The following is a 26,147-nucleotide window of genomic DNA, read 5'->3' as shown; positions in this document are numbered from 1 at the left end:
ATAGGACAGCCAGTGCAAAGGTCCTGCGGTGGGCACCTATCTGGGATATTTGGATCATTTTCCGGTACGGCACTAGCTGAGGGAGAGAGGCTGCCTTGGAGTCAGCAAAGAACTTTGTGAGAATTGGCAGTTATGCATGCTTCATGGTTGTGTACAACAGCGAATTGGCTGCCCAGTCTGACAGCAGGGGGGCACGGCAGAAGCAGGGGAACAGTGATAGACCCTTGTGGTGGCTGTGGAAGTGAAGGGGGGTGAGGGTAGGTTTAGGACAAATCAGGGGTGGGCAGGTAGGACTTGCCACACAGGTCAAATATACCCTGAGCTTGAGAGAACAGTCAAGGGTAGGGCCTGAGCTTAGGATGGGGGTGGCTCCTTTTTCAGGAAGCTCCCGGCCTTGCCTTTTTATCCCTGCTGGCTGGTACTTCCCTGGACAGTGACAGCAAACATTTCCTGTCCTGCTGCCCAGGGTGACTGATGTGTGAGTCCAAGGCAGAGGAGGCAGCTTTGTGAGGTAACCCCTGGCTTCCTGCCTCTTAAGGACTCAGTTAGGTGGCTGCTTTCCTGGTCTTCCTCTTGCTTTGGCCCAGTTCTCTTTCCAGGAGAAGCATTCCAGCTTTCAGCCCCTCTCCATGGTCCCTGAGTCTCCCTGTGCCTCTACTTACACCACTCCAGCCTTGGCATCCAGGAGCAGGGAGCATGACAGCATCTTCTAACTTGCAGGGCAGGTCGGGACACATGGCTGGAGCCTGAATCAACCTCCCAAGCAAGGAGCGGGAGTCCAAGACAAACCCTTAACTCCTCCCTTTGTGGAGCTTGTCACAGCCTAGGGCGGCCCAGCAAGGTTGCCACTCTCGGGGCTTGAGGTTACAGTGTGGTCCTGGGGTCTGCAGGGGTGCATTTGCCACCATCTGTCCCTCCTAGGATGCTGGGGGAAGAGGCATGTCAGACAGGAAGGCCTGGGGGCTGATAGCACCACAGGAAGGAATGCCACAGCACTAGGGGTGAGCCAGTGGGGCCCAGGGGCAACGTCATGGTTGCCCCGCCCTCTGCTGTCACTGTGCCATGGCCTCTCCTTCCTCAGCCTGGCCACATTCACAGACAACACACAGCTCGCCTTGCTGCTCACATGAGCCCAGGGACTCCAGGTAATGGGACCCGGGACTGGTCAATGAGAGGGGCTTTAGGAGGACCGGGAGGAATGGGTGAGCCTTAGGGTAGGCTCTGATGCTTAACACCTGCTTACTGTGGACTTTTAGAAAACCCCTTGACCTCACGGAACCTCAGTCTCCCTGTTTGGGAAACAAAGGGTTTGGCTAAGTATCTATAGGCTTTTCTCAGGCTGCTGTGGTGGAACCCAGCAGCTTCGGGATGCAAACGGGTCTCAGCCTCTGCCTCTGGCTTAGGTCAGAGAAAGCCACCACCCTCTCTCTACAGGGAGGGAGAACCCTATGCTGAAAAGGCACCTGTGGTATGAAAATGCTGAACACAGTGGGGAGGGGAAGGGGGAGGGGGAGGGGGAGGGGGAGGAGGCAGGCCCTGCTGCCAGGCATAGCCTCTCATCAAGTGGGAAGGCCCCAGGAGAGAGGGTATTGGCAGACCCCAGGGAGTCCCCGTCAGCCCTCTTGCGATCACTTCTCTCCATGGCAGCCATTCTCACCCTTGGTCTCTGCCCAGAGCATCCTGGTCCTCAAGCCTCCAACAGGCCTTTTAAGGGGGACAGAAAGGTTACCCAAGAGTGCTATTGTTTTCTTTGGTTCTGTTTGCAACTGTCCTACCTAATCCAGAGCCCTGCCTCCATGTTGGGAGCATGGGTTAGGGGAAGCATGGTGCAAAATAACATGTGTCCTGTTTTAAGGTCTCCTGTTTAAGGTCCAGCAAGCAGATCTGTAATAGGACTAGAACTCAGGGTAAGGTGGCCCTCCCTCCCCCTCTCCGACTCGTTCTTTTCCTCCCTCCCTCCCTCTCTCTGTCTCTGTCTCTCTGTCCCTGTCTGTCGCTCCCTCTCTCCCTTTGAAACAGCTTTAATGAACCAAGCATGGCAACATATACCTGTAATCCCAATGGTGGTGTCAGGAGAATCAGGAGTTCAAAGTCACCCTCAGCTACATGGTAAATTAAAGGCCAGTCTGTCTCACCTGCCCCCCCCAAACAAAACTACTTTATTGACAGATGGAATTTACTTGCTGTAATCTTTCCCTCTTTATATGGTACAACTCAGGGATTTCCCATGTGCTCACTGAACTGTATAACCCCAACTATCAAATTTAAAACACTTCTCATCCCAAGATAGAGATGATACCCCGTAATGGCCACTTCCCCGGTGAGAACTAATTGCCTTGACCCAATGGATGTACCTGGGCATTTCAGAGGTCTGTAAAAATGTGTTATTGTTTGTGGATATGTATGGGGTACATGCGTGCGCTTGCTGTGGCACGGATATGGAGCTCGGAGGACAACTTGTGGCAGTCAGTTCTCTCCTTCCGCTACGTTGAGTCAAGGGAAATCAAACCCAGCTCGTCAGGTTTGGTGTGAACAATTCATGTTCACGGCGCGCGTGGTCTCCTCTGACTTGGATGCTTGCTCACATGGTACCAGACCACCCTGCCGACCCCTGCTTGGCTGGACAGTTCTGTATCCAAGTGTATTTTTAGTGAACTACGCTTTTTTGTGTATCTATTTATCAGTCGGTGAAGGTGTCTGTTGTTCCCGCTTTCTGGCTAGTTCGAATGATGCCGCCACAATCATTCATGCACTGGTCTCTGTACGGATATGGGCTTTCACTTCTTTAAAATTTTTCTTTCCAGGTTCTGCTTATTTAGTGCGTGGGTGGGAGGGTTGTGTTTGTGTGTGTGTGTGTAGAGGTCAGAGTACAGCTTGCCGGAGTTGGTTCTCTCCTATTGTTAAGTCCTGGAGATTGAGCGTACTCATGTTGTCAGGCTTGGCGGGCAAGCCCTTTGCCCACTGAGAAGCCATCTTACCAGCCCAGAATTCAGATCTTTTGAGTATATACCTAGGAGTGAATTCCTGGATCAACTGGTAACTATGATTAGCATTTTGAGGGACTGCCAAACTGTTCTCTAGGCCAGGCTACACAATCTCACCACAACCATGAGGGCTCTCTCTGGTGTCTCCTTGTTCTTGCCAATACTTGTTACTGTCTTTCTCATTTTAACCATGCAAATGGGAGTGACATGGAATCTCACTGTGGTTTTGATTTGTGTTTCCCTAATGAATAATGATGTGGATGGAGATCTATTGGCCATGTATATGAGAAACATCTATTCACTAGCCCACTTTTAAACTGGGCTAGAGGTCATTTTATTGCAATGCGCACGCGCGCGCGCGCGCGCGCGCGCGCGCGCACACACACACACACACACCAGGAATAACATAAACCAGCTTTTGTTCTTTAGGTATCCAAAGCAAAAGCTATTCCAGTGTTGAAACTGGAACAGCTGTCTCCAGATCAGCCACTCATTGAAAACCCAGTACTTGCTGGCATGGTGTCACATACCTTTGATCCCACCACTTAGGAAGCAGAGGCAGGCTGATCTCTGTGAGTGTGAGGGCTCCATCAGACAGAGAAACCCTGTCTCCAAAAACCAAAAAAGAAAACCCAGCATCAGTCACCTGTACAGTAGTATGTTTCCAATTTACTTTCAACTTACAGTGTGTTATCAGGACCCAATCCCATTGTAAGGGGGTAAGCAGCTGGGTTTATACGTTAGGCACTGTGTCCTGAGGCCTGATAGCCACAGGGAGTGAGTGAGGTTGGCCACTGAATAGGAGAAGAGCCACTTAAAACAAACATACAAACAAACAAACAAAACACTGTTATAGTAAATTAAATGGTATTATGTTTTTCCTGCTCTTGATCCAATAAACATTTTTTTTTGTTTGTTGGTTTGGTTTGGTTTTTTTTGAGACACAAGGTTCTCTGTGTAGCCCTGGCTGTCCTGGAACTTGCTATATACACCAGGCTGGCCTTGAACTCAGAGATCCACTTGCCTCTGCTTCCTGAGTGCTGGGATTGAAAGCATGCACCACCGCACCACCACAGCCTGGCTTCGATAAACAGCTTTGCACAGGTGAGATTTGCCTCTTTTTCCTGGCAGTGAGTCCGGCAGAGCCTGGGGAGTGCACTTTTCCTGTTCTCTTGTACTTCCAAGATTAGGGCTATCTCCACCTGTGGTTTCTTTTGGAGAACTCTGAAGCCACTTGTTCACCCTTGGGGCTGATTCAACGACAGCTGTATAGGCTAAGCCTCACATCTACCCAGTTGGGCTCGTGTGCACTGCTTGCACCTCAGCCTGTGTCATGGGGATCCCCACCGGCCTTGGGGACACGGCACATGGATACTTGTGCTCTGTTTAGCACAGGCCACGGGTGCACGCTAGGGTTGTACTATGTGCTGTTAACTGTTTTTCATTAAAAATACAATAGCAAGGAGACCCCCATGTGGTGACATAACCTTTAATCCCAGCACTCGGGAGTCAAGTGTACCTATGTTTGAGGCCAGCCTGCTCTACATACTGAGTTCCAAGACAGCCAGGGCTACATAGAAGGAGACAAGCAGACATTTGCTTCAGGCTAAGGATATGGTCACTAACTGCTACTGCTCACAAACTTGACTCCCCACTTGACTGTGCTCAGGGCTACCCCAAAGCAGTTGAGAAAATTACTTCATGTCCTGAGCAGGGTAGTTTGGCAGCCCTATGGATGGCCCCACCCAGGAGTGACCCCGCGCTGACCCTGGGTAGCAGCCTGAGCCTGTTCAGCCTGTGTTCGGCCCCAGATTGAATCTCTTCTCCTCCAGCACTTCTACTGCACAGGAGTCTCGGGACCCCACACCCTCTGGGTTTTGTTGGCCTCTCCAGGCCCTGTTCTGTGCAGAGCATGACCCCGAGGATGAGGGCTGGGGAGATGTGGATTGTCTTCCTCACTGTAGACTCTGCCTCTGTGAGTAGGACCTATGGCTGTGTGCTCTTACTGCGCACCTCCTATGTGTTGTGCCTGTGTGGCCTGCTTGCCTTTCAAGTAATCTTTTTAAAAATCTTAGATCTTCAGGAGTTCTTAGAAGCCTGTGCTCAAACAAGATCTAAGCCTGGTGTAGTGGGACACACCGGGAATTCCCAGCACCTGGAAGGCTGAGAGAGGAAGGTTATTAATTGGAGGCCAGCCTGGGCTACATGGCAAGACCTCATCTCAGAAGAAAACAGAAACATTCCTGAGATGCTTAATCTGGACTGTTAACTCGGCAGGCTTTAGGATCATCATGGAAACACACCTCTGAAGATGTTTCCAGAAAGGTTTAACTGAGGAGAAAAGACCTACTCTGAATGTGGGTGGGTTGGGGTCCTAGATTGAATTTAAAAAACAAAACAAAAAAAAAAAAAAAACAAAAACAAAACCAAGCTGAGCGCCAAGGATGTGACCAGAAACCTCAGGCTCCTGAGTCTATGCCTTCCCATGCTGATGGAGTATATCAAACAGTGAGCCAAAGAAACCCTTCCTTCCTTAGAAAACAAAACAAAGAATGAAAGACAAACCCACCTTAGACCTATCTGAGCAGTCTTCAAGATGGCTACCGACCTTCCTCTACTTAGCTATAATCAGGGGTATCACCCTCGGTACTCCTCTTCACAGTCTTAGTTTGGCCTCGGTGCCATTCTCAGATCCCCTGTAGCTCCCCGGCCCTGGCAGCCTCCTTGGTTTTGCCATGGCCACAGGTCCATCTAGTCTGGGAAATTGGCTGGACAGTATAGGTTGTCGCCCCATCACGAAATCCCCTGGCCTGACTTGGGATAAAACAGTAGAAGACGTAGAAACAGTGGTCATCCTTCTTTTGCCTCTGAGCAGTTCTGTACCCGTCAGCTTTCCATCACTATAACAAAATACCTGAGATAAATTAGTTACGTGGAGAAGGTTTGCCAGACACGTGGGACTCATCACACAGGAGGCTGAGGCAGGAGGTGGCCAGCCTGGGCTACACAGCAACACCTTATCTCAAAAACAAAACAACAACAGTAACAACAAAAACAGACTGGGGTGTAGCTCCATCAGTAGGGTCCTTGCCTAAGCACACACGAGGACCCTGTTTGGTCTCCAGCACTGGAAAAACCTTGCCTGGTGATAACTGTAATCCCAGCACTGGAGAGGTGGAAGCAGGATGATTAGAAGTTCACAGTCATTTGCAGATATATATAATCGAGGGCAGTCTGAAGCAACAGCGGGGGGGGGGGGGAGTGAGAGTGATGTGGAGGGAGGGATGTTTTAGCACATTAGCAACTCACTTTGGGCCTGCGGTCCAGAGCTAAACAAGGCAGGAGCATGTGGAAGAGTGAGGCCAGAGAGACCAGGTTCCATAGCCCCCTTCAAGGACATACCTTCTAGTAACCTAGCTTCTTGTAGGCCCCTCCTCCTGGGAAGCTAAGGAACGTTGCAGGCCTGCTTTTTAAAAGAAACAACACACTATTTTAGTTATACTTATTTATGTATTTGTGTGTATGTGCGTGCGTGTGCATCCGCTCCTGAGGCACGCATGTGGAGGTCAACTTGTGGGAGTCAGGCTTTGCAGCCGGTGCGCCCTTGCCCTTACCCCCTGAGCCATCTTGCCAACTTAAGCTTTCCTTTCTTTCTTTCTTTCTTTCTTTCTTTCTTTCTTTCTTTCTTTCTTTCTTTCTTTCTTTCTTTCTTTCGACAGGGTTTCTCTGTGTAGCCTTGGCTGTCCTAGATTCCCTTTGTAGACCAGGCTGGCCTCGAATTCACAGAGATCCACCTGCCTTTACTGCCTTGAGTGCTGGGATTACAGGCATACACCATCACCACAGCCGGCTTAACCTTGTTTTGTTTGTTTCTGTGTCTGCGCATGTGCGCACCGGCTCGAGTGCCTGTGGAGACCAGAGGATAAGCTCAGGTCTCGTTCCTTGGGGTCTGGTTTGCTCTTTTAAATCCTTATTGTTGTTTTATTATGCATATGGCTGTCCTGCCAACATGGCAGTGCCTAGTGCCCTCAGAGGCCAGAATCAGGCATTGGATCTCCTGGGACTGGAGTTTCAGATGGTTGTGAGCTGCCGTAGGTACTGGGAATTGAACCCAGGTCCTCTGGAAGCCAGTGATCTTAACTGCTGAGCCATGTCACCAGCCACCCACCTGTTGTCTGAGACAGGATCTTTCACTGGTACTGGGGTTCAAAGATTCAGCAAGGCTGGCTGGCCATCGGGCCCTAGGGATCTGCCTGTCCCCGCTTCTCCTGCACTGAGATTCCAAGTGTGTGTCATAGGCCTGGCTGTTTGCACAGATTCTGGGCATTGAACTCAGATCTTCATGCTTACAAGGTGAGCACTTTGCTGCCTGAGCCTTCTCCTCAGCTCTTAAGTTCAGAACTGGTTTACATGAAGCACTTTCTATGCGTGGGAAACACATGGTTCAAAGCAGCCCTTGCGACATAATGGCATTAACCATCTCACACAGGGGAAACAGGCTTGCAAAAGTCAAAGGACAGAGTAGGAGTGAGTGTGTGGCAAACCTCCCTCACCCCCGCCAGAATGACCTAATCCAGACCCTGAAGCCACCACTGGGCTCCCTGTTCCTGTTTGTATAAGAGGAGAGGGACACAATGGCAAGTGACATGTCCACAGGCTCAGAGATGGTAGTTGCCTCAGGACACTCCAGGGCTAGGCTCATTGGCTGCTGACTCAGTTCCCTCTGCAGCTCTTGCCCAGCAGCCCTGCTCTGAGGCAGGCTCCGATGGGACCTGTACACTGCACTGGTCACACCTCAGATGCTGCTGCTGGTGAGTCGCCTCTGCAGTCTGTGTCTGGGGGGCCACATAGGTTATGTTTGATTCAGTGTACCCAGGCAGTTCTGACTGATGGGTCTAAGAGGTGGACGCTGTCCACAGTGGGCGGTGACCGTGCTCTGTCTTGGATTCCAGGGGGAGAACTGGACCCCGAGGTCATCAGAGTTGTGTGGAAAGCACTGGACTGCATCCTGGGATAAGAACTGGGCTCTTTCATAGTCTAGGAGAGAGATGGGATGGAGTCAAGTGAAGGAGTGTTCTCTCCTGCAGACCTCAGAGCCTTCAGTATGCATATTGCACAAACAGCAAGCTTCACACAATCAGGAGGAGCTCCCTGCTTTTGGAGTATGCCTGCTGTCCTCACAAGAGTGTAAAAGGCTGCTCTAGTTTCTCCGACAGGTCCCATCATGCCTGAGTCCCAAGGTCCCTGTGATTGGACAGGTTAACCTTCAAGGCTTAATCTAGAAGGGAGTGCTCTTGTCCTAGAATGTCAGAGCTGGATGTTCACCCCAGCTCTGGGGAAATTGAGGTCCAAAGCAATCCATGAAGAATGCTCAAGAGGCTGAACCAGGTTCTAGGTGGTATGATCTTGTAAAGTCTTTTTTATTTTCCTGCATTCCTGTGTTGGCATACTTTTTAAAAACTCTTTTATTTACATTGCTTATATATCTTTCTCCTTTCTCCACCTCAATCCATTCCAACACCCCAACACCAGGTAGGAGAGAGCAAGAGTTAGTGGGAGAAGGGGACCTGGTTCTCTTAGCTTCTTCCTGCTGGTTAGGGTCATCAGGTTCCTTGGAGTCTGTCTAAGCCTCATTTCAGGGGATCGCCACCTTCTTGTCTCACTGCACCAGCAACCCAGAGCTGCAGTGGGGAAGCAGCAGCAGCCTTCTCTTTCTCAAAGCTCCCCAACGCTCTCTGGGCTCTGGCATTTATTCTCTCTCCACAGTCCTCAGATTTAAACTATCTGCAGCTGGCAAAGAGTTCCTCTCAGAGCCCACATAGTTTGCTGCTGTGGACCATCTGAATCAGTCCCACATCCCACACCTGGGATTAAAACAAAAACATGTTTATATCCACAACATTCCTGGCCTGCACTTCCTACAGTCCTTGACAGCTCCAAGGCACTTGAGCCTTTGCATCTTAGTGAGTACTGGAGGCATACCTAGCTGGGCATTGGAGGCTGTGGGACGCTACAGATGGGCCCTGGTCCCGGTAAAAAAAAAAAAAAAAAAAAAAAGATCAGAGGATTGGGACATTCATCCAGGAATTGGGGGAGCCACTAACGGTCACCAAGGCCAGTCACACGCACATAATGAAGCCTTGTGGTAAAAACCCACAAGGACATGGTGACACATTCCAGGATACCTATGAGCTTTTACCTGTGAACACAAAGACCTCTCTGCCCCTCCTAACAGTTGAGGAAACAAGCCAGGGCCAGGCTTCCTTTGTTTCTGTTTTGTTTCTATTGCTGTTCATGGAGATAGATGCTCATGTAGTTTAGGCTGGCCTTCAGCTATCTGTGTAGTCAAAGATGACCTTAAATTCTAGAATCTCCTGCTTTCATCTCCTCGGGGCTGGGATTACAGGCTTGTGCCGCCATGACCATTTTATCCAATGCTGGAGGTGAACCCAGGGTCTTTTGCATACTAAGTGAAAACTCTACCAACTGAGCCTGCCCTGCTTTTTCTTTCTTTTCTCTTCCTTCCTTTCTTTCTTCCTCCTCCTTCTCTCTCTCTCTTTTTTGAGACAATGACTCACCATGTAGGCCTGGCTGTCCTGAAACTCCCCTTGTAGAGCAGGCTGGCCTCAAACTCACATATATCTATCTGCTTCAGCCTCCTGAGTACTCGACTAAAGGCGTGTACCACCATGCCTGCAAACTTGTTTTACAAGTCAATGTATTGGCCAGGGCAGGTCCTCGGGGTTTGATCAAATCCTGTTAGATCTTTCCCCAACACTGTTGCTCTGAGGTGAAGTTTCCCAATGAACCTCTGCCAGCACATTCAGACCACAGCGGTGGCCTCATACAGGTTTCTTTATTTCCTGGCCTTAGTTTCCTGGTCTGTGACATAGAATATTCTGATGATTTCCTCCTGAGTGGTACAACAGTGGCGTGGAAAGAGCTATAAAGTGTGAGGCTAGGAGAGTTTGCTGTGGTCATCAACACAGTGGGCCTTAGTGAGCCTGTGACAGCTCCAGCCGGAGAGGAAATCCAGCCGAGAGCACACAGGTGCCCTGGTGAGCTTGGAAGTGAGGGATGAGAACATTAAAAGAGGGAGGGCTGGGGCGATGGCTCAGATGCTGAAAGCACTTGTTGCTCTTGCGGAAGACCTGGGTTTGGTTCCCAGCACCTACACAGTGGCTCACAATCCCCTGCAACTAATTCCAGGGACCCAGCCCCGACCTACCTCTGTGATGTGTAGGGCAGGGGGTGGGCCCAAGTATGATTTGGAGACCTTGGTCAGGCTAGTCCATGAGCCTGCATCATGCCCAGTTTCTTCACTCTATTTAATCCATATATGTCTAATCTTGCACAGGAAGAAACTGGATTAAATAGAGTGAAGAAACTGGGCATGATGCAGGCTTGTAATCTTAGCACTCAGGAGTGAGAGGCAGGAGAATTGCTACAGTTTCTAGGCCAGCCTGAGCTACATAGTAAGACCCTGACTGAACAAACAACAGCAACAGCAAACAAATCCGATGTGGTGGTGCATGCTTTTAGTCCAGGCACTTAAGCCGACGCAGTGAATTCAGTGAGCTCTTGGCCAGCCTGGTCTACATAGTGAGTTCTGGGCTAGCCAGAGCTGTATAGTAAGATCTTGTCACAAAATAACACTGAACCAAACAAACAGATAGGAGGGTCCTGTTAGGGCCTGGGGTGTCACTAAGTAGCCAGAGAGCCTTCTTAGCATGCCTTAGTTTTGATCTCCAGCACAACAAATCAAAATACAACAAAGCACAGCTCAGCATTGCAGGTGTAGGACACGCCTCGGTCTCTTTCCTCCCCTTTCTCTCGTCACTTCTCTTTCTCAGCTCCCAATGTCCGTTTCAGCTCAGAGAAAGTCACATGTTAGATGGTTTGGTTTCTGTGGTGCTAGTGAGGAACCCAGGGCCATGCCCGCTCTACCACTGAGCCACATTCCTGCCCAGGTCATGGCCTCTGACCCTGAAGCTTGAGAGGCTCCTCCCAGCAAGCTCTTTGTGGTACTGCGTAACTCTTGGTAAACTCACATTCCTGGCAGTTGGCTGCAGGTAGAATCTTGGCTGTGAAATTCTGAAAGCTGTGTATATTTTCTTGTAGTTGAAAAGTGTGTGTGGGAAGAATGAAGTGAAGTGAAGAATGAAAGAAGAAGGAACATCTCAGGCCCTACCTCTGAGACGTTTCTATCTGATGGGTTAGCACCATACTTCAAAAGAAAGCTGGGTTTCTTGTGTGTATCTGCAATCCCAGACACTCAGAGGGGAGCTCAGAAGTGTTAAGATGAGCTTCGGTAATACAAGAAGTCTCCATCTCTGAAAAAAAAAAAAAAAAGAAAAAAAGAAAGAAATCATGCTCTTGGAAGTTCCCTATGCCACAAGGACACTCTGGGGTCCCAAGTGGCTAAATCTAAGCCAGGGCAGCAGAATCCCATAATGCTACTGGTGACTGTTTATGGCTTCTTTCCTGATGCTTGGAAGGGGTCCCAGCTGTGTCCCAGTCTCCAACCTGGACAGAACAGCAGTCCTTTTTCAGCCCCTTCCAAGCTATGAGTGCCTGGCAAGTTTCTCATTACTTCTCTGCGCCTTGGCACTCTTAACTATAGAACGGGTATAATCACAGTAAGCCCTTACTGGAGAGTGGTGACTGTTAGATCGTTGCCCAGAAGGCAGTGAGCTCTGAGAATTGTTTCACTATCTTCACAGTTGTTGTCACCCTCCCTGTCATCAACATCATCTTTTGCTCTGTGCCTTACCCTGTATATGCAGGGAACGAGAATCAGATACATGAATCAGCCTGAGTTCCTGCTGGGAATGTTAGGTTCTCTGAGCAGCCGTACCTGAAACACACACACACACACACCTCTTCCTGCCCAATAGCAAGGGAACACACGCTTACACCCAACTTCAAGGAATTCTGGGAAATGTAGTCTTCTGCATTTTTTAAAAATGTTTTCTGAGTAGTGGTTTCCTGATCATCTAAAATACAGGCTGTTGGTCCCCCCACATGGGCCCCTCCCCCGTGCCCCTCCATAATCTTCTCTTCTAGCCGTTTGGACCTCTAGCAACCTCTCAGAAGCTCAGGAAAGCAGAGCATGTTGCCCCAAAGGGAACTTCTGGCTTTGCCTTTCCCAGCTTCACTCATAAACATCTGACCGGCCTCCATGGTGGCCCGTTAGCTAGTTTGTGTCCCTGGTCTCTGTTCTGAGCTGTGATAGATGGAATTTGAGCTCTGGAGTCCCAGTGAGACCACCATTTCTGTGAGCCAACATTCTCTAGTATAGATGGAGAGCAAAGCTGACCTTACAGGATTATTGTAAAGGTCAAATGAGACCATCTTTCAAAATACTTTATTGTCTGGAAATTAAGGTTCACAGGTAAGCCAGGCGGTGTTGGCACACACCTTTAGTCCCAGAATGCAGGAGGCAGAGGAAGACAGATCTCTGTGAATTCGAGGCCAGGCTGGTCTACAAAGCAAGATCAGAACACAAAAGCTACACAGAGAAACCGGTGAGGGCAGATTCCATTTTACCTGATTGGTCACCCACACAGAGGGAATCATGGAAAAGAGGGCCTTTGTAACAGGATTGACATAATACAGATATAGGTGGCATGTTTTTTTAAAAGATTTATTTATTATGTGTACAGTGTTCTGTCTGCATGTACACACACATGCCAGAAGAGGGCATCGGATCTTACTATAGATGGTTGTGAGCCACCATGTGGTTGCTGGGAATTGAACTCAGGACCTCTGGAAGAGCAGCCAGTGCTCTTGACCTCTGAGCCATCTCTCCAGCCCCAAGTGGCATGTTTTTTTGGGGGGAAGTGTTTTGTTTTGTTTTGTTTTGTTCTGTTTTGTATGTGTATGGGCATTTTGCCTGCATTTCTGTGTGTCCTATGCCTGCAGTGCCCCTCCAAGACTAGAAGAGGGAGTAGGATCCTGTGGAACCAGAGTTATGGACCGTTGGGAGCCACCCTGAGTAGATGGCTCCTGGGAATGGAACCGAGGTTCTCCGCAAGAGCAACAAATGCTCTTGTTGTTGTTGTTACTTTGTTTGTTGGAGGAAGGGTCTCATTATACAGCTCTGGCTAGTCTGGAACTTTCTACGTGGACCAGGCTAGCCACAAACTCAAAGATCCCCTGGCCTCTGCCTCCCGGCTGCTGGGTACCACCATAAGTGCTCATAACTCCTGTCCCATCTCTCCAACATCTGTATTTTTTTATATTTGCATAAATAAAACTCATTTTTTAAAGTAAAAAGTAGAGATGTAAGAAGGTTCAGAAGGCTAAAGCCAGAGACCTGCCATTAGTTGGATGCTAGCCTGGACTACATAGCAAACAAACAAACAAAAACGGGCTGGTGAGATGACTCTGGGGGTAAAACACTTGATGCCAAGGCTGGCGACCCGAGTTTGATTCCTAGGAGCCACATGGAGGAAGAGTGAATCAATTCCTAGAAGCTGTTCTCTGACCTCTACCCACGTACACTCACATAAATAATAAACGGTACAAACAAACAAACCTGCCGGGGGCGGGGGGAGTGGCACACACCTTGACTAAGGAGACAAAGGCAGGTAGATCGCTGTGAGTTGCAGGCCCACCCGGTCTACGCAGCAAGTTCCAGACTGACCAGGCCTACACAGCGAGACCGTGTCTTTAAAATCAAGATAAAACAAAACCCTAATACTAACATCAGATCATACCTTAAAAGGTGTTTTGTTGTTGTTGCTTTTGAGAGTCTTACTCCGGTTCATAGGCTGACCCAAAGCTCTACCCTCAAATAGGTTTCCTACCCTTAGCCTCCCAGGAAGTGACAAACTACGGGCATTCTCCACTATGCCGAGCTCAGAAAAGTGCTGTGTGTGTTCACGGACACACATGTGGAATGGGAGGTCAGAAGCCTTACCTGTTGATCCTTGCCTGCTGTCTTGTTTGAGACAGGGTGCCTGTCTGCTGTTCACTGCTGAGTGTGCTGGCTAGCTGGTCTGCAATCCAGCAACTCTTCTGTCTCCCTCCCCCCCCTACCTAGGGGTAAACTAGGATTACAGAGGTTCGGATTGCTTTTGTGTGTTTACTTGGGATCTGAGCTCAGGCTAACAGGTTTATGAGGCAAGAGCTTTTCACACTGAGCCATCTCTGTCCAGCCTCTAAAAGACTTTCATTATCATAAGATAATCAATATTCAAATTTCCATAATATTTATTTCTGTTTTTTTGTTTCATTTGCTTGGGACAACATGGCTCTTGTATCTCTGGCCCACTTTTGTTTTCCTGGAGCTGGTGAGGTGTCTTAGTGGGTAAGGGCCTCCTTAGTGGCCAAGCCTGCTGACCTAAATTTAATCCTTGGGAGCCAAATGATAGAGGAAGTGAACTAAGTCCACAAGTTGTCCTCTGGCCGGCCCCCATACGTGCTGTGCACTTGAAGGCAACACACTAAACAAACGAACAAATAAATATGTTTTAAAAATAAAAATTATGCTGGAAATGGTGGCTCACGCTTTTAGTCCTTGCACTCGGGAGGCAGAGGCAGGCAGATCTCTATGAGTTCAAGGCTAGCCCAGTCTCAACAATAGCAAATTCCAGGCCAGCCAGAGCTACATAGAGAGACCCTGCCTAAAAACAAATTCCTTATAACCTCATGTTGAATGCTTCCCTTCCTTATTCATTTGTCATGCTCTTTACGTATGAAGAATATTAACTAAAGTGAAGCTCACTGTTCTTCCTCTAGGGAAAGCGATGGAGGCTTCAGGAGCTTCTGCCCAGTCTCAAGACAGCAGTGGAGACCACCGCGAAATGGAAACTCTAGACTGTACGTTTGCATCCTGACACGCTGGGCACTGCCTCCCCGGGGAGATTCCAGCCTACGTGGGGCTGTCAAAGACCCTCCTAGGCCATGTGGCATTATGCCCACATCCAAGGCACAGCAGAGAAGTGATTTTCCCTTCACACGCTTACCCCAGCCCGTTCCCCACACCTCCTAACTGGGCAGGTCCTAAGTTGCTCCCCAAATTTTGAGAAGTTTCTGGGCAGCTTGTGCTGGAAGTGGGGGGAGTCTCTGGAAGGCGGGAAGGCTCTCATTTAGCTGCCCTTGGAGGAAGGGAAGGTTTAGGGCTTGGTTACATGCTGTTCTCTGTGTGACTTAGAGAACCCTGAACAGGATCCTGCTCTGAGCGTGGAGGTCTCCAGGGGGACAGGCTAGGGGGCTCATAATCCTCTTTTCTGGAGCCTGATGCACAGAAATGTTTGCCTTGGGCTGTCTTTGACTCTCTGACCCCTACCTGGGAGTCTCTGAGAACCTTGATCTTAGACACCTTCCATCAGCCTTGGATTTTCAGGGGAGTAGTCATCCCTCTTGGCTCCATGAGTGCTCCCTGGAGAGGCTGTATTGGTGCCAGGGATGGGGCAGGGGGCAGAAAGCACTCATCACCTTGCCTGTGTGCCTCTAGGCCAAGAGACAGAGTTCCACCAGCAAGATGGCAAGGCCCGGGAAGGATATGAGAGAGACAAGTCTTCCTCCTCTTCATCCTCCTCTTCCTCTTCCTCCTCATCATCTTCCTCCTCCTCCTCAGGTATAGCAAACATTCTTAGGACCGGGGTGTGACTTGAAGGTACAGTGTTGACTCATATGTACACATTCCTAGCACTACACACATACACAACAACAATAACAACAACAACAAGAACAATAATAATAATAATAAATTAAAAATAAAAAAGTTTAGTAGCTGGGTAGTGGTGGTGCATGCCTTTAATCCCAGCACTCAGGAAGCAGCCTGGTCTACAGAGCAAGTTTTACAACAATCAGGGCTACCCAGAGAAACCCTGTTTCAAAAAACCCAAAAAATAAAAAAATTAAAAAATAAAAAAATCAATTTAGAAAACATATAGGGCGGAATTTATAACAACAGTAAAGCTGTCATTTATTGAGTGCTTACTGTATGCTAGACACTCCTCCAATCACTTCACAACTAAGGACTCAACCAATTGTCCCAGGACGTGGAACAATTGTCTTGGTTTACAGCTGAAGCGCAGGGAGGGCTCCGTGACCTGCTTTCTTAAGAAGGAAGGCTCAGTAACAAACCTGAGTGTCCTTGAAGGTCTTTCTGGGACCGGGGAGTGTATTCAGGTGGGCTCTCTGCCTGCTCAACCGGAGCTTCGGCGCTTTGATCTATTTTACGTGGAGGGCCTGAGCTTCCGGTTTTAGTTGCTGAAAGATTCCCAGGCTTGGGCTGAGGGCGTAGCTCTGCTGGTGCTTGTTTAGCACAAGTCCGGGTCACATGCCCAGCACGACAAAGCACAAACCTGGTCTGGTGGCACACGTCTATAATCTTACCACCCAGGAAGCGGAGGCAGGAGGATCAGAAGCGCACAGTCGTCCTTAGCTAGCCTGAGCTTCATGAATGTTAATCCCAGCCCTTGGGAGGTAGAGGCAGGAAGATGGACAGGCAGTTCCAGACTATCCTAGGTCACACAGGGAAACTGCCCTAAGCAAACAGAAAACAAACAAACCCTCTAAACCCCAAATTTATGTTCTGAGTACATCATAGGCAAGGCTAAAATAATCGTCAATCACTTGTTGAGAGACGTTGTTCCTGCTTTATAGAGTAAATTCTATTTTATTTATATTTTATTCTATTCTATTTATATTTTATTTCTATTTTCCATAGTTTGATATTTTGCAATGAAGATCACTTTTTCTTTCTCACTGATGTATATTTGTAAAACATAGAAAAGAAGGAAATAGCTGGGCATGGTGGCATGTTTCTGTAATCCCAGCACGAAGGAGACAGAGGCAGGAGGATTGCCACAAATCTAAGGCCATTCTTGTGTACATAGTGAGTTCCAGACCAGCCAGGACTACATAGTGAGATGTAGGAGTGGGAGTAAAGACACTCAAAATCTTATTCATCAAGCTGGTCATGGTGGCAGAGGCAGGTGAATCTTTGTGAGTTTGAGGCCAGCCTGGTCTACAAAGTGAGTCCAGGACAGCCAAGGCTACACAGAAAAATCCTGTCTTAAAAAATCAATCAATTGATCAATCAATCAATCTTATTCATCAAGATAGCCACACATCTGGAAATTCTACTCTGTGGCATGGCTTCTTCCACAACACATCATAAATATTTTTAAAATTAAGGAAAATAACACAAGAGGACATATACTGTGTCTATGCAAATACTGCAACGTTGTGTGTAAGGGACTGGTATGGCTGTGGATTTTGGTGTGTGTGGCAAGTCTTAGAACCTTCTCTCCATGTATACGGAGGGATACTTTACTGCCACACAGGTCAGGGGAAATTACATGAACTCGGAATTACTGACTCGGAAGCACAGCTAACTTGATTTCCTGGAACTTTTAATGAATCCACAATTGATCTGGATGTCCCCAAGTACACTGAGGGAACTCATCTGGGGCCATCTTGGTAGTCCTGAGAGACAGCCCTGTAGCCAGAAACTCCTGGCTCTGAATTCTTAAACCACTGACTAGTGGAAGATGTACACGACTCAGCCATTCTTTTCATCCTTTCAGGCTCCTACCCCAGGCTAGGCAGCCTGAGGCAATGGATGATGCAGGATGAGCCCTTCAGTAGCTCAGGTGGTTGGAGAGACAGACGTCACCCGCCCTCATGGTGACTGACTCAGGCACAAGACAGTTAGTGCCATAGAAACCCCAGGTGGGGAGGACAAGGCCAATGAGGGCTTGAGCAACATGAATAGGGTTTCTATAGGAGGTGTGACATCAGCTTAGCTTCACAATCAAGAAGACACGTGGCAGACACCCAAAGTCATATGATGTCAGGAGGACAGAGAGGATTCAGCATCGTGCTCGGTGAGCTCCATAAGATGTCATGTCATGGCTGTCTCCTCAAGTCACATCGTGGTCTCCTTCTGCCTCCTGAGACGGCAGCAGATGTAGGATTCAGCCATAAAACACGAAGAGGACAGCCACACAGAAAGTTAGGGGCCACCGTCCTAACCCACAGCCAGGCAAAGCTTCTTCCTCCACAGAGTGAGAACACTGAGAATGTCCACCAGAGCGATTGTGGCCCTGGCTCCTTCCAGCTGGGCCCTACAGCTTGTGTTTGCTCCTCACAGACAGCAGCGATGAGGACCAGCACTCCCGAGGTCCCAGGAAACACCGAAGGAAGCCCCGCAGGGACAGCTCTTCTGGTAGGCGACAGGCTTCCCATCTTTCCTTTGCTTCTTACCTCACTGCTGAGCTCCTCAGTGGGGCCTTGTGAGGGGGATCCTCACAGCGTTGTTCGTGCTAGATGAATGGGAAACGGCCTGCTGAACACCCTACAACAGCCACAACTGCCAGACGGAAGCAGAAAGCTGGGCTCTGTCTTGGTGATAGTTACGGTTGTTGCTTTTGTTTGTTTTGAGGCACTGTGTAGCCTCGGCTATCCTAGGACTCACTCTGTAGACCAGGCTGGCCTCAGACTCACAGAGATCCCTTACCTCTTCTTCCTGAGTTCTGGGAATAGTGTGTGCCACCATGCCCTGCTTTGTTTGGTCTGATGAATGCTAACCTATCTCTGATGTGGTAGGCACCAAGTCATAGAACCCAATTGGTCTCATATGTATTTAAAGAAAAAAAAAATCATACATAAAACAGGAAGAGGGCTGGTGAGATGGCTTAACAGGCTAAAGGCACCTGCCACTGAGTTGCATTCCTGGGACCCACACAGGAGAGATTTGAACTTCCAAAAGTTGCTGTCCTCTGACCTCTGCATGCGCATAAAAAAAACCCAGGAAAACATAAAGATAGTAACAGTCATTATGATAGTGATGTTGTGAGATTTATTTATTTCTTTATTGTTACTGCACTGAGGTGGTAGCCAGGGCTCATTCTTCCACTGTGCTACACTGAGCTACAACCCCACCATCCCTCCTTTTGAAAACAGTATCACTTATGTGTACGAGTGTTTTGCCTGCACGTGTATATGTCTACCGTGTGCATGTGCGGTGCCCATGAAGGCCAGAGGGGGTGTCTGATCCCCTGGAACTGGAGTCACAGTTTGTTCTGAGCCAACTTGTGGGTGAGGGCTGGGAATCTGTCCTCTACAAGAGCAGCCAGTACCCTTAACCTCTGAGCCATCTCTTGAGTCCTGGGAAATCACTTTTGCCTAAATAAATAAATAAATTCTGTGAAAGGAGCATCAGGGAAAGAATGGGAATTAATGAATGACTGTCTAGAACAGGGACCGGTATACACAAGCATACAAAGTACTTAATAAATGCTGCCTGTGACCCTGGAGGCAAGCCTGGGTTCTGTTTTTAGAGATAAACTAGCTGGAGCCTTTGAGGATGTAGCTCCGTGTGTGAAGTCTGTGTTCAATCTCCAGTACCAAGAGTAATGGTGATGATGGCGACAAATAAATAGATAAAATAAGCAAAACAACTACAAATAAAAAAACAACAACAAACCAGGAATGCAAGCTTTATGGGAGATCTGTAGAGTCACACATTACCATGTAAGTTTGGCAGAATCACTTTCCTTTTTTTTTTTTTTTTTTTGCCTCCATCACCCCACATCCCTTTGCTGGCATCAGATCAGTGCCACAATCACTCTCCCACTAAGCTGTTCCCTGAGCTCTACCTGAGCCTCTGAGGCCCAGCTGCCTTGCCTGCATGCATTGGTAGGCATGCATTGGTGCCTTCTCCATGCTCTTTCTGTGAGAACCAGATGGAAACATTAGGTATAAATTTCCTGCTACACCATTGACACACCTTAGACCTTAATAAATGGCAACTACTCTTTTTATATAAAAATGTAAAGGCTTATCCATGTGTATGAGTGTTTTGCCTGCCTGTATGTGTATGTGCCATGCATATGCCTGTGCCCACAGAGGCCAGAAGATGATGTGAGATCACCTGAAACTGGCAGTTGTTTGATGCCATGTAGGTGCTGGGAACTGAAGCTGGGTCCTCTGCAAAGAGTAGCCAGTGCTCTTAACCTCTGAGCCCTCTCTCCAGTCCCTAAAAACTATCCTTGAATGAGCCCCACCTCCTGCCAGACCTGAAATTTCGTCTTAGTAACAGAACATAGGGGTACTGAGTGAGTTGTTTTGCCTTTTGGAGACTTGAGATGTGGGGAGATGGAGGTGGCCCTGGGAAGAGTTGACCAAGGTTTGTCTCCATCCAGGTGCTGACCACCGGGAAGTGGAGGTGCTGAAGGATGAGCTTCAGCTCTATGGAGGTAAGTGCTTGTCTTCTGGCCTTGGAGAAGAGAATCGTGAGGGCTGAGGGCTCGGTGGGCAGAACAAGGGATGGAGTCTCCTGATCTGAAGGCTCCCAGGCACACACAGATGAGGTATCGAGGCTGCAGCAGTTCAGGGGAGAGTGGGGTCCCCTCTGCCATGATTGCAATGGATCAAGGACAGTAAACGTTCTCTGCTGACTGAAACCCTGACTTCCCATGGTCTTAACTGGTCACCCAACAGAACTGGGCCTTAGTTTTGCACACAAGGAAAATGGGGTGTAACCCATTCCACTATCTTGGAACCCTGCACTGTTTAAGAATGGCTCAGATCCCCGTCCCCCATTTATGAACTGTTTCCCAGAGCCCTGTATGACAGTGAGGAGGTGTAGGGACAAGGAGATGATGTGTAAATAACAGGGCACTTTAGGTGCTACAACGAAGTAGGAGAGTCCACGGGTTGACCTAGTTCATCAAAGAGCCCAGAGATGCATGCTGCCCAGGGAGTCAGGACTCCCAATATCTACTCACTCCCCAACTCCTGGTAATGAGCCAGAGAAACAGCAAGAAACACAGGCACACTCAGAGCAAGAAGACCCATACAGCATGTATTGGAATAAGACTCATGTCTGCCTCTGTGCTCACTGATTCTCCTTCTCTGCAGGTGCTGCTGGGGAGATGGTGCTTGCTGGGGAGTCAGGTGAGTACCCAGGAAGGGGAGGGAGTCAAAGAGACTGGGGTTGGGTGAGTACCTGATGGGGTACTCAAAGAGTCATGGCTGTGAGACAGGGAAACTCCAGTCATTTAGGGACCTGAATGCGTGCAACAGGTAGGAGAGGAGTCGTGGGACGTGAAAATGGGGGTCTAGGCAAGAAGAAGCAGATATCAGCCAGCTAGGAAAGGTCCCTTGGATTCCATACCTGGAGAATTACCTAGAGCAGCAGTTCTCAACGGGTGGGTCTCGACTCCTTTGGGCGTCACATATCAGATATCCTTCATATCAGATTCATAACAGTAGCATAATTACAGTTATGAAGTAGCAACAAAAATAATTTTATGGCTGGGGTCACCACAACATGAGGAACTGTTTTAAAGGGTCACAGCATCAGGAAGGTTGAGGACCATCTTAGAGCCTTTTCTTAGTCATCTCTGGCCTTTCCCAGGGCAAAAGCACCTGGCAAGGAGCCTTGTCCAACTCGGTACTAACATTGAGTCTCTCGTTTCCAGGACTCCGAAGGAGAGGTTCCGGCTCAGCAGGGGGTAAATATATAAGATCTGAGGAGAACAGCAGGCTGTCTAAATTCCAGAGGGGCCAGAGGGGACCACAAATGGCCTGAGAGGGTGGGCCAGTTCTTGGTGGGATGTCAACATCCGCATGATTCCAGAAGAAGTCTCCATCATGGGAGAAGTGGAAGGAAGAACAGGGCACTTTAGGCAGCGGCCTGTAGAGGGATGAGGAAGTCAGGGAGGGTTTACCCTCCCTGCTACCCTTACCTTAAGGGGCGGGTGGGGGCCACAATGTACAAAACACACCTTTCTGTCTTTCATTCTTAAGGAGAAGTGGAGGCCTCTCAGCTAAGAAGGCTGAACATTAAGAAGGACGGTAAGCAAGTTGGTGTTCAGGAGCCGCGCTCACCTCAACGGTCTGGATTTCTACGGGTGCAAGACAGCTGGTGGCTGGAATGATAGTAACCCTAGCCACCTCTGCCAGGTGTCCCTCAGTTAGCAAAGTCCTCAGCTCTAATCGCTTTGGTAGGGGGACAAGCAGTGACGTTGATTTTTTTACGTAGAAACCGAGGCCCTGGGTTGGAGGGGCCTCACTGGCTTGGCACCCAGTCATACACTTCCTTTGCTCTGCATGAGAACACAGGGAGATAAATGCTTCTCATGCCCTGTGGTGGGACATAGTTAGGCTGTGGGGGTCATGAAGTTCCACGGGAGAAATGATGCAAGTTTCCAGGGCTTCCTATGCTCCAAGCCTGGAATCTATGAGGACTTCTGGAAAGACTACGAAGGTAGAAAAGAGAGACCTTGGTCTTTTGTTTGTTTGGTTGATTGGTTGGTTGGTTGAGACAGACTGCCTCAAACTTGTGGTCCTTTTTCCTCAGAATGTGTGTACTACCATGCCTTTAGACTCTCTTTTGTATGCCCCTTGTCTGAGAAAGCTGGGAAATCTTGCTGTTGACCCTGGACACATCCCTTTTAAGAAGCACCCTGAGATCCTCTCTCATGCCTGTTAGCCTCAGAACTTTGCACTCGGAGCCTTCAAATGCTTTAATGCTCACTCAACAAATTAATTCCTGAGCATCCCTGTGCAATGGCTTTGGCCGCCGAGTCTCCTTGGGCAGGGAGCTCACTGGGATCCTTCTTCTCTAAGACATAGAGCCTGGGGAGGAGGGGACGATAAACACAGACATCAACCCAAGCTAAGTGGCTGTACACATTCCAGAAATAATGACGAGAGGTAGGGCTGGTAAGGGGGCTTCTGGGTGCTGTTCAACACTGGCTGATCAGGAGCCGAGCACTGTCATTTTAAAACTAGAAGGGGCTGGTGTGATGGTTTAGTGGTTGGGTACACTCCCCCTTTGTGAGAGGACTAGGGTTTGGATCACAGCCCCTATATCAGGTCCCCCACAAATGCTGTAACTCCAGCTCCAAGGGATCTGATACCCTCTTTAGGTTTCTTGATGCACACATGAAGGCGTAAGCGCACACAAACACAAACACACACCATAGTATAAAAAAATAGAGTAGCTGGGCATCGTGGCGTACCCCTTTAACCCCGGCACTATGCTGGCAGGGGCAGGTGGCTCTCTGTGAGCAACTGTTAGTGAAACCCTGTCTCAAATAAATAAAGAAGTCACTGGGCGTAATGGCACACACCTTTGATCGAGGTGCTCTGGAGGCAGAGGCAGGTGGCTCTCTGTGAGATCAAGGCCAACTTGGTCTAAACAGCATTTCAAGTCACCCAGTAAAACAAACAACACAACACAACACAACACACATAAAAACAGGAGAAACCAGGTGTGCCAGACACGGTATCGGGGCATATGCCTGTAACCTTTGTACTCTGCAGGCTGAGGCAAAAGAATCCTAAGCTGAAAGTCACCCTGGGCTGCAAAGAGACCCTGACTTGAAAAACAAGGCAAAAATAAAAGTGAGGGGGTTTATGGTGATGGCTTGAGTTGAGAGGGAGGGAGAGAGAGAGAGAGAGAGGGAAAGTTTCTACCCTTTCTTGCAGATGAATTTTTCCACTTCGTCCTCCTCTGCTTTGCCATTGGAGCCTTGCTGGTGTGCTACCATTACTACGCAGGTGAGGCCTGCTGGGGCGCCGCGAAGGGGCTGCGTGGGAGGGCAGGCATCACCCCACACCCCTGCAGTGGCTGACGGTTCTCTCTTGTTCTCCTTGCAGACTGGTTCATGTCCCTTGGTGTTGGCCTACTCACCTTCGCTTCCCTGGAGACCATCGGCATCTACTTTGGGCTGGGTAAGTGGTCCTGTCAGAGCTACACAGGTCTGCAGGCTCCTGGAGGGGCGGCAGCTGAACTGGCAAGCCGAGAGTCACGATCTAACCTGTTTTTATAAACAAACAAACAAACAAAAAACATTCCTTGCGGTGGTGGTGCACCCCTCTAATCCCAGCACTCCTGAGGCAGAGGCAGGTGGATCTCTGAGTTCGAGGCCAGCCTGGTCTGCAGAGCGAGTTTCAGGACAGCCTAGGCTACACAGTGAAAACATGTCTTGAAAACAACCAGAAAAAAAAAAATCCTTATGTTTGTGTTTTCTTCCTGACCGCATGTGAGGTCAGTGAGAGGTCATTGGCAAAACCTTGTGGAAAAAAAGGGGGCAGTTCCACAAAAACAGTTTAAAGTGGCAAACACGCAGAGCTCCTCAGAAACGGAAAACAAGCGAGCAGAGCCAAGCATCGAGGTCGCCGGGTTTCCTGTCCCTGTTATTACTGTCTGTGACTCGGTTTTTTTTTTTCATGTAATGACCACAGCACTGTTATTGACATTAGCCTGAAATTGCACGTTAGGGCTTTGTTTGCGTGGGGTGTGCCTTGGTTCTGGGGCAGGGAGTGGGCCTGACCCTGGGGCCACCTCGTCTTGACCGACATCTCCCCTTGCTCCTGAGCAGTGTACCGGATCCACAGTGTACTTCAGGGCTTCATCCCCCTCCTTCAGAAGTTCAGGCTGCCAGGTAAGTGCAGTACATTTCCCCAGCCAAACCCTCTAGTGATTGGGGACTTTCTTCTTGAAAAGAGGTCGAGCATCTAGGGAAAGTCCTGGAGGCAGGAGGCTCGGGTTCAAGTTCTGCCTCTGTTCTATGACCCCAGACGGTCTTTTTCTTCGCAGAGAATGGAACCCAAAACATGCAGCGCGTGCTAGGCAAGCCACAATCCAGCTGTCTGTAGCCTCTCTGAGCCTCAGGCTTCTCAGCTGGAAAATTGGTGTAATTCTTACACCAGACAACCCATCAAGTGAGGAAGGATGCTGTCAGCCTTGACAAAAAGCAAAGAACTCTGCACACCTCCCTGGCTGTATTAAGTAGCTTTGTAGTTGCCTTTGAAATAGCCTGTGCTAAAGTAGAGTGTCAACTTTATTAAGATCACCTAAATCTTGTTTTGTAAAGTTAATTGCAAAGGTGTCTTTGTTTTTTTTTTTTTGTTTTTGTTTTTGTTTTTCCCCCAGCCTGCTTTACAAAAGTTCCTGCTGAAAGGCCCCTAAAACTGCATTCTCTCTGCTGAGCATGCTCACTGTGTGTGTGTTTGTGCATGCACATGTGCACACACCTGTGTGTTTTGCTAGGATGGAACCCAAGAAATTGCTCTACTGCAGAGCCATACCCCCACCTCCTGTCTTTGACCAGCAACCCAAGCAACTTTGTACATCATGGTACTGAGCTTGGAAGCCAGGGATAGTGTGTCTATGTGCTGGGAGTGGCAATGTCTCCTCAGCTGCTGGCTGTGGGACAGTGCCTACAGGAAGAGCCATTTGAGTCTGTCCCTGTGATGTATGGGCATTTGAGGTGGCAGTGGGGGCTGGACTCAGCTGCCTACAGAATCCTATGTCATTCTTCTGGCTTTGCCTTCCAGGGTTCAGGAGAACAGACTGACACCACAGCCGGATGGCAGCTGAGCCAGTCCCCACTGTGACCACTGAAACCACTGCCATACCTGAGCCCAGAAGACAGAGCCACATGCTGGAAGATACCAGGAGGCCACACAATAAAGAGCTCTTTCCTTCCATGTGGTCTGAGTGTTGGCGCCAGTGGGCAGGCTCTCACTCTGCAGATTAGCACACGTTCTCCAGGGGGAGAAGAAGAGGGACAGCATCTGGGTCAGCAAGAAAGAGCTGGGATGCCATCACTCTTAGGGGCAGCAAGAGGCCTGGGCCCCACAGGCTGGCTGTGGGCTTGGGTCTCTCCCGTGTCCTCAGGCCATACTTGTGAGCTCATAGTTCCTGCAGAGCCATCTTGGGACAGACAGTCTACTGCCCTGAGGCAGGGAGCTACCAGCCTGGGTCCCCAGGGGAACCTGTTGCAGATAAGACATTGGGAACCAAAAATGTGGCCCTATCACCCAGTGACCAACCCTGTTACCCTTGAACTACTGAAACCCAAATAAATATTCTGTTCCCTGTGGTAAAAAGAGTCGACTAAATATTCCTTTAGGTTTCTTTCTATCTCTCTCTATCTCTGTATCACTGTCTCTCTCTCTCTTAAGTTTTTTTAATATAAGGTCTCATATAGCCTCTCTCTCATATAGCCTTTCTCTCATATAGTTTGCTGACTTCAAACTCTCTATGTAGCCAAGGCTAATGTTGAATTCCTGAGCCTCCTGCCTTCGATTCCTGATTGCAGGGATCATAGGTGTGTGCCACTCTACCCAGTGTAACGCAGTGCAAGGAATTGAACCCAGTGCCTTGTGCTTGTCAGGTAGGCA

General features: G+C 48.9%; 1 protein-coding gene across 5 annotated transcripts; it reads left to right on the top strand.

The window, feature by feature from the left end:
• The first annotated feature begins 912 nt into the window (after positions 1 to 912).
• On the top strand, positions 913 to 25,862 carry Tmem40 (transmembrane protein 40). 5 transcript variants are annotated; one of them, XM_021641023.2, is made up of 12 exons: positions 918 to 1,145; positions 14,730 to 14,810; positions 15,448 to 15,570; positions 18,097 to 18,171; positions 20,150 to 20,203; positions 20,868 to 20,903; positions 21,431 to 21,463; positions 21,759 to 21,806; positions 23,445 to 23,516; positions 23,616 to 23,690; positions 24,341 to 24,403; positions 25,299 to 25,861. In XM_021641023.2, the coding sequence occupies exons 1-12, from the start codon at positions 1,031 to 1,033 to the stop codon at positions 25,316 to 25,318; spliced, it is 795 nt and encodes a 264-aa protein (XP_021496698.1). In that variant the 5' UTR covers positions 918 to 1,030; the 3' UTR covers positions 25,319 to 25,861. The 5 variants fall into 5 exon arrangements, with proteins under 5 accessions (XP_021496702.1, XP_021496700.1, XP_021496698.1 ...); XM_021641024.2 differs by lacking the exon at positions 918 to 1,145 and adding an exon at positions 7,575 to 7,795; XM_021641027.2 differs by lacking the exon at positions 15,448 to 15,570 and having other exon boundaries at positions 913 to 1,145; positions 25,299 to 25,862.
• Positions 25,863 to 26,147: the final 285 nt, after the last annotated feature.

This window comes from Meriones unguiculatus, chromosome 5, assembly GCF_030254825.1.
Source record: "Meriones unguiculatus strain TT.TT164.6M chromosome 5, Bangor_MerUng_6.1, whole genome shotgun sequence".
Taxonomy (NCBI): domain Eukaryota; kingdom Metazoa; phylum Chordata; class Mammalia; order Rodentia; family Muridae; genus Meriones; species Meriones unguiculatus.
Note: the sequence above shows the minus strand (reverse complement) of the source record. Positions and strands in the feature narration are given on the sequence as shown.

What these genes read in the sequence shown, in the direction of transcription:
- Tmem40 (XM_021641023.2), top strand. Translation starts at nt 1,031, where the DNA reads ATGGTTGCCCCGCCCTCTGCTGTCACTGTGCCATGGCCTCTCCTTCCT. An exon ending in CGAAATGGAAACTCTAGACT is followed by an intron (nt 14,811 to 15,447) that starts GTACGTTTGCAT and finishes GTGTGCCTCTAG; the next exon opens with GCCAAGAGACAGAGTTCCAC. An exon ending in TCAGAAGTTCAGGCTGCCAG is followed by an intron (nt 24,404 to 25,298) that starts GTAAGTGCAGTA and finishes TTTGCCTTCCAG; the next exon opens with GGTTCAGGAGAACAGACTGA.